The sequence below is a fragment of the Glycine soja genome, chromosome 20 (assembly GCF_004193775.1).
Source record: "Glycine soja cultivar W05 chromosome 20, ASM419377v2, whole genome shotgun sequence".
Lineage (NCBI taxonomy): Eukaryota > Viridiplantae > Streptophyta > Magnoliopsida > Fabales > Fabaceae > Glycine > Glycine soja.
The window spans coordinates 13,881,894-13,889,729 of record NC_041021.1 but is presented as its reverse complement, the minus strand read 5'-3'; the positions used below and the strand labels follow the sequence as shown (position 1 = coordinate 13,889,729).

At 29.2% G+C, this 7,836-nt stretch overlaps 1 protein-coding gene across 1 annotated transcript; it reads right to left on the bottom strand.

Moving 5' to 3' along the window:
* Positions 1–999: 999 nt before the first annotated feature.
* Positions 1,000–5,328, bottom strand: LOC114403502. Its single transcript, XM_028366524.1, has 7 exons — positions 5,144–5,328; positions 4,029–4,059; positions 2,668–3,417; positions 2,483–2,560; positions 2,251–2,324; positions 2,052–2,159; positions 1,000–1,309 (listed from the first exon to the last, which is right to left on the bottom strand). Exons 3-7 carry the CDS (start codon positions 3,359–3,361, stop codon positions 1,196–1,198), a joined length of 1,068 nt encoding a protein of 355 aa, XP_028222325.1. The 5' UTR covers positions 3,362–3,417; positions 4,029–4,059; positions 5,144–5,328; the 3' UTR covers positions 1,000–1,195.
* Positions 5,329–7,836: the final 2,508 nt, after the last annotated feature.

Below are 7,836 nucleotides of genomic sequence, written 5' to 3'. Positions count from 1 at the left end.
ACATAATCAAAGTCTTCTACTTATAATTTCTTTTTTTTTTTTGTTGAATTTTGTTACTCTTTCTCTCCTTTGTCAGTTGCTTTTCTATCAAGAGCAGGTTCTTCGAGGCTCTTGACTTCTTGTAGAAGAACCAATTACACAAGTGGATGCCAAGTTAATTCTCTCCATTGCAAGAACTAGTTATTTTAAGAACACCAGTAAGAACATATGTTGAAGATGCCCTAAGAATATCCAAATATTTCTAGTATGCCTATTAAACGTTAAAAGTACTTCATTATAGATTTTCTAAATATTTTCTGAAACTTATTGCTATAACTAAATTAATATGAAATATTTTTATTCTTGTTCAACAATTAGAAAGCAATATAAATTATTTGCCATCAAGTATATAATTGATTCAACCTTTTATAATTGATATAGCAAACCGTACTTATGAATTTGAATTGGAACATGCATGAATCAATAGAAAGATGCGTTAGAAATTCTTGATATTATAAATCACAATCTTCTTGTCACTTTCTAAATAATATTTTAAATTTTAAATCGCTTGCTTAACATTTGATTTTCCATTCCCTTGAAAAAAACATTTGATTTTCCATATTTTGATGTACCAAATAATAATTCATTTCCCCGACTGGAAGTAATAATGATAATTCCATTTAGTTATATTTACTTTCAACAATTTTTATTGAGTACAGAAGAGTTCCTCTACAGTCTACACTATAGTTGGGTGTAGCGGTAAAAACAAAGGTGAAACTTTTATGAAATTTAGAAAATTCATTTTATAATTTTTCTCTACCGATTTTTTAGGGTACAAAAAACTAATAGCATCTTTTTAAAGGATTGTTTGTGAAAAAATATTCTCTTAGTTTTTAAAAACTCACTTTAAAAAGCTAATATAAGCAAACGATTATTTTTTTTAAAAAAAACTGTTATTTAAACACTTAGCTGGTTGAAGAGGGTGTGTTACTGTTAGTGTTGTTTACAAAAAAAACACGCTTTAAGCTGAGGAGATAACTTTACCAGATAAAGGACAGAGAAATATGTATTTAACATGTGGTAAAAAATAAACTAGATAGGCTTTTAAAAAAAATATATTGACATGTATGCATTACTTAACTAAAGGGCATTACTTTACTAAAAAGCAGTACTTCTGATGGCCAAAAAATTGTGCAGTGTTTGGATATTAGTCTTGTCAATGATATGGCTCTTTGACACATGGCTTTGGATCTGACAATAACTTCTGGCTAAGTGGATCCAACCCTCTTCTAGACCAGAAACTTACAAATGAAGTTTCTAGCTTCCTCACCTATCATCACAATTATTAAAGGAATGTTAAGGCACTCACATTTCTTTATTTCAAATGGATTTATAGTGATAAAACATAAGAAATTCATTAATCATCAGAAATAAAAAATTTCTAATGTTTAGCAAAGCATTGTCAATCAGATTTCACACACCAAGCAAGTCCTAAAAACATGTTCAGCAAAGAGTTAGAACCTACCATTGCAATGGTATTAAAACAGAAAAGTTACATAAAAGATCTATCAGGACTTTCAACATCAATACAAAATATCGGATAGACATGACAAGCTTTAGCAAGGAATTATACAAATTTTCCAAAATTCAGGATGTTAATTAACACAGGAGAAAGAAACTGTAAAAGCATGATGAATTTCCCGTTGGCACATAGAATCATATCAGATATATAAACATTTGCATTAACTGAGTTGAGTTATTTCACACAAGAAACTTTTTTGAGAATTTCCTACTCTAATGTTTCGGAACCAGTTAATCATTCTGTACAACTATGTGAAAATATCTTAACTCATTTCTTCTAGAATTTCATTAGCTGTCTCAAAAAGAGGTGTGGGAGCTTTTAAGCTTGGTGATTTTATCTCTGCTACGATTTCTCTTTTGTTATAGGATCAGCAGTCAAACTGAACTTCTCATTCTTTTCCATTCTTAAAAATTTTCCTATTATTGAGAAAAATTAATCACGACATACAATTCAAGCACCCAAAAGATAAAATGAATAATGAAAATCAAACCTGCTTAACAATAAACGGCTCCTCAGCAAGACTCAATGGCTCTGTCAAAATAGTTAGAAATCCATTCCGATTGCCATAAACAATGTCAGTGAATGGCCGATCGCCAACCTGCCACAAATATTATGGTTTAGGATAAATATGAATCAAACTAGCAAACGGATAGCTGCTAGAAGGTGAACACTACAATTTTTTTATCTACCATGATTAATTGTGAAGCTTCACAACCAAAATGCTTTTCAATTTCTTCAGCTGTACCGGCTGGCTTCTTCACCCCTGAAGCATACATACACATACCAACTTCACTACCAAAGGCATTTCTCCCAAGGGAATATTTCAATCTTTTATACAGAGCAGAAGATAACATGTACTTTCAAGTTCCATGATAAAGGAAATATTCAAGAAAAAGCTCTAAAATAAAAGGCAATACTCACTATGTCTTATGACTTTAATTCCAATTGCCCCTTCAAGCATCCTAGCTTTTGAACCGTCATGGTCATATTCATGAAGTCCTGATTCATAACATCAATAAAACAACACAAAACACTTTCAGTGACTTACTGAACAACTACTACCATAAAATTCAGAATAATTTCAAAATGCTTCAAGCTAGAATTACCCGCAGAGTTACTAAATACTGCAATATCATGACCAAACTCCGATTTACAACACTCCAATGAAGACTCAAGTGGAGGCCAGGACTTCAAAGAGTAAGGTGCTGTAATAGTATTATCCTTGTCAAAGACAACACCCTTAAATCCCTTTCTACGCAGCTCAGCCCAATCAACATACCTTATATCAGGAACAGAAATATGGGGCATTGCCAATTTCGGGTCTTTTAAGATCACCATAGTTGAACATAGAATGCCCTCCAAATTTATTCTTTGGCCAAGTGCTGCTTTCACATCTACCCACCACATGTTTGAGAAAAGCAACCTGGCCTCTTTATTTTCCTTGAATTCTCTTTGTTCATCTACTTGATGTTGACAGTGGTTTCTGGTTCTTGGATTTTGATTATTGCTGTCTTCTGTGTCACTGTCAGGGAAGAACTGTAGAAATAATAAATGTCTGTGGTTCTGATTTAAATTGGAATTGTATCTAGCCCTGTTATTGCTTTCTTTCCCTTTGCTGCAATTATGGGTTTGAGGAAGACTTAGGCCATAGAAGTTTCTGAGGGGAATTCGGCTATCTGCATTGGCAAGTGATAGAGTGGTGAGTTTTCTCTTTTGTTGAGCATGATGATGGACGTTAAGATGGCTGGGAATGAGGTACCAGCAACTTGGAAGCTGAGCAGCGGCAGTAGTTGACAGCATTTTATAGTTTATCTAGCTTAACTAATGCCATGCCCTCATGTTGCTACGGGTGTATGCTTCAATCATTGATATTTATAATAACAGTCATTAGCTTAATAATCAACATTAAAATAAAAATAAAAATAGAAATTTGGCTTTTAATTTAAAATCAATCACAAATAGGCAAATAGCAAATGTAACATCAATGAAAGTACAATGAAGATTACCATCTTACAAGATTCTAAGTAGAAGAGAATTTGAAAAAGAAAATGAAAAACAAACACCAAGTGAAAAAGAATTGGTTATACAAATTAAAATGTTCTGAAGTCTTCTCATCCAAAAACTTTTCACCCTAGCTAAGTGTTACCATTATCACTCATTGCTTCTAGGTGCAGCTGTTGCCAAAAGAATATTGAATGTCTATAGGCGAAGTAGAAAATCATAATTGAAAAAGCTCAGAACTAAAACACGTCTCTCAAAGTTATATACTATGATAATTGATATTGACAACCATAACCAAAAGCAAGATATTTTTTCCCATTGGCAATAGATATTGTCAATATAAGCCATCACCACAAGCTAATTATGAGTTTATAATAATGATGCAGAAATGTAAAGTAACTCTTCACATATAACACAAAAATCATAGAATTACTCAAACAATTCATTTCATATCATAACCTATTACCTATCAAGTCAATGAGTCCTGTATCAATCACCTGCCAAAAAAGAAAATTTTCCAAAAATTTAGTCGCATAAATGAATAGCCAGAAAGTCCTACGAATTTAATTAAATACAACTTCAATCTTAAAATAAATCCTTAAATAGCCTACTTTTTTAAGTTGGATTTAGAAATAGAGATTACAAGAGCAGAACTGCATATATGAACTAGCCTGCAATCTACCATCTACGTTACTAAAAGACCATGCTACCCTACCAAGCCTGGTATTAGGAACAAGCAAATCATGAATAGCAGAGAGGGATACTGCTTCTTTCTACCTTCCTTCTCTGCAATTTCTCACTCCATATACTAAATCAATTCATGTGATCTGCAAACAATAACTTTCGCAGAGAACATAAAATTTTAAAAATCACATGCTGAGTTGTACAAAAAGCAGCCACCTCACATTTTAAGTTCTGTTTGTTAAAATGTCAAATAATTACAAGAAAATGTACAATGTTTTAACTTCATTTCCCATTTTAAAGGATTTTACACCATTTATTCAAATCCTGGAAAACAAGAAGCAAAGTGAAAAACCATGTGACACTTTTGTAATTATAAGTGAAAACAAAAAGCATTTTCACAAACCAAACAAACCCTATCATGTTTAAAGCTTTTCACTCCTCCAAGGGCATAAAACTGACTGAGATACCCCCAATCCTTGACACATTCTTTCCAACACTCTATCATTAGGCAAAAAAACCCTAAGCTATGCTTCCTGATAGAGAATGAACCCAACTTTAGCAGAGTCATACAATTTCAGATTGCATTATTAGTAGGAGAATATGAATGCAAAAATAGTGTGTTACTAGCATTCCTCAAACTGAATTAAAAGTAATTTGCCACTCCTAAAAGCCATAATGAGCAAAAATCAAAACCTTTTATTTTCCCACAATAATTGATATTCAATTCCCTCCCAAATAATCCCAATTACCCTAACTAACCAAAGACAAGAAACAATAGAAGCGGAAATTATTGGTACAGTGCAACTAAAAACAAATGCATCAGAAAATACATATTTCGATAACTAAAACCCTTATCTTACATCCAAGTTCGAAAGAAAAAAAAAAAAAAAAACTTACGGAAAGGGGATGATGAATGAGGTGTGGATTGGGAAAGGGGAACAGCAAAAGAGTGGAAGAGAGAGAGTGAGGATTTTGAAATATTGTGGATCAAAGAAGTAATGAGGAACCAAAGAATTGGCGACAGATATATCTATGGCCTCGTATTCCCAGTTGATACCTATGTTTCGTTTGGTTCCGATAAGAAAAAGATAACAAATGAAAAGTTTTGAATTTATATTACGGAGATAATAACTTAATTTCTAATTTTTATCCACAATCTTTTAATTTTTGATAAATTTTATTTTTAACAAATTAATTTGACCTATTTTACCTTTGACTTATCAGAAATTTGTTAATTTTACCTTGTTATTTTATTACTAACATAATTTATTTTTTATCCCAATTTTTTTTTTACATCCAACTTTTTATTTTTGTGGGAAAATTCTAGTCCCAACTTTTTTTTTTATTTTTGGGCAAATTTTATTCCTAATTTTTGTACTTATTAATGAATAAATGGCTTAAGAATAAAATTCACAAATTTTTTAAAGATTGAAAAGAAAGTGTGTCAAATTAAAAAGTTGGAGATAAAAAATACAATCAAACCTACAAGAAAATAAATTAATAATTTTTAAAAGTTTTTTTTTAATTTAAACACTATATCATTATAAGTATACCGTAAAGTTTTTTAATTTAAAATCTATATCATTATTAATATTAGTAGTGCTGTGTTCAATTCCTACATATTACTTTGTACTAATCATGGTTTGCAAAAAATACTAGTGCACTAACCTGTGGCTTACATGTGGATTAAGTTCACAATTTACAATTTTAATGTTTTCTTAAATCGTTTTTAAATTTTATATTGGGTAGAATATCTTTTTAGTTCCTAAATTTTTTAAATTTATGTTTTAAGTTTCTGAATTTTTTATTATATGTTAATGTTAACATCTTTTTTATTCTTATGTAGAGTGGTCCAACAAAAAGTGAGGAATAAAGTAAAAATTGAGAGAAATATTTTTTTTTACTTTAAAGAAGAGAGACACATTGATATGTGGAGCTTTTTAGTTAATATATGTGATCTTTTTTACTTTAAAATACTAATAGTAAATGTTAATAGACGTAAAGTGTTTTAATTGCTTTACTTTTATTCTTAAGTTGACCATGTTCTTACTTTTAGTAAAGAGACTAAAAAAGTAAGAAGGTAAAAAATTAAAGAATCAAAAGTAAGAATAAAAAAGTTTAGGGACTAATAATAAAAATTTTAATATATATATATATTGGTAGATAAGTGAATATTTAAAAATAATGTTAACTAATTTTTTAATTCCTATTTTTTTTGTTAAGAATTTTATTCTTTGAACAAAACTTTGATTGGTCAAGGTTCCTAAAATTTTTTTTAAAAACAATAGTTTTTAGTCCTTAAATAAAAGTTTGAACCCTGTTTTTTATTTATTTAATAGAGTTTAAGGGACTAAAATCCGTTTAAAAAAAATAGGACCATGACCAGTAAAACTTTTGTTTAGAGACAAAAAATCTTAGTGGGAAATGTTGAGGAACCTTGATCAATAAAACTTTTGTTCAAGGAGTAAAAATTGAATTTCAAAAAAATTTAGGGACTAAAAAAAATCTTATATTAGTTTACTCTATATAAATGCTTTTTTTCAAAACAAATGTTATCTTTATAAATATATTTTCATTTGTATATAACATGGATATATGCATAATAATAAAATTAATATTAATACAAAAATATATATTATAGTTATAATTATTATTTTTTAAATGTTTTCATCATAAAGGAAAAATAACATTAATTATAACAAAAAGATAATAATTCAGTAAAAAAACAACAAGAAAATAATTGGTGTGCATTTGGATTTATAGATTATATATATGGGAGGAGGGATCCACTAACTTTAGGAGTAAGTTCAAAGAATTACTCTCATTCTTGACCATTCATTTATTTAAAATATGACGATGGAAAATAAATTACAAACCTAGGTTACGTGAGTTGTCCTCTTGTTAATTATGAAAGTTGTAACTAGTTTTTGAAACAAGTATATACTTATCAAACAATAATTTTCACTAGTAATTTTATCAACAAATAAATGATTAAATGTGAGACATAGACAATTCTCTTAAGTATTAATGAAAATAGTAATAATAATTTTAATAGTAATGTTCATTATAATAGTTTTTATATGCATGGTTTCTGTAGTGATTCCAATAATAACAATTTTGATAGTTATAATTTTGATAATAATAATTTTTTATGATGATTTTAATAGTGCATTCAATAACATGTTAATAATAATTCCGATAGTAATAAGCAATGAAGATTAAATAAAAGCAAAATTTAGAGAAGAAATTGACATTAGAAAAAGATAAGGGTTTACAGAAATGTAGGAAAGTAAATTTCATTAAGAATGGGATGACTACATACACTGTGACTCACGACTCAATAGTCATTTTCGTGTGAGTAGCTTGAGTGGTGTATGAGGATTTTTGTATTAGTGATTAAATCCAACAAAAAAATAGTTATTAAATATCTTATTTATAAACTTCTAATACTAACAATCGAATTATAAAATTTCGACAAATGTATAATGGTTTCTTAATTATCTAAATTGTACGGCTTTGATTGTCTTTTCTTGATCTTCGTTGTCAACTGTTACAACTTTTTGAATTCGAATCCCAACATTCTGTGTAAT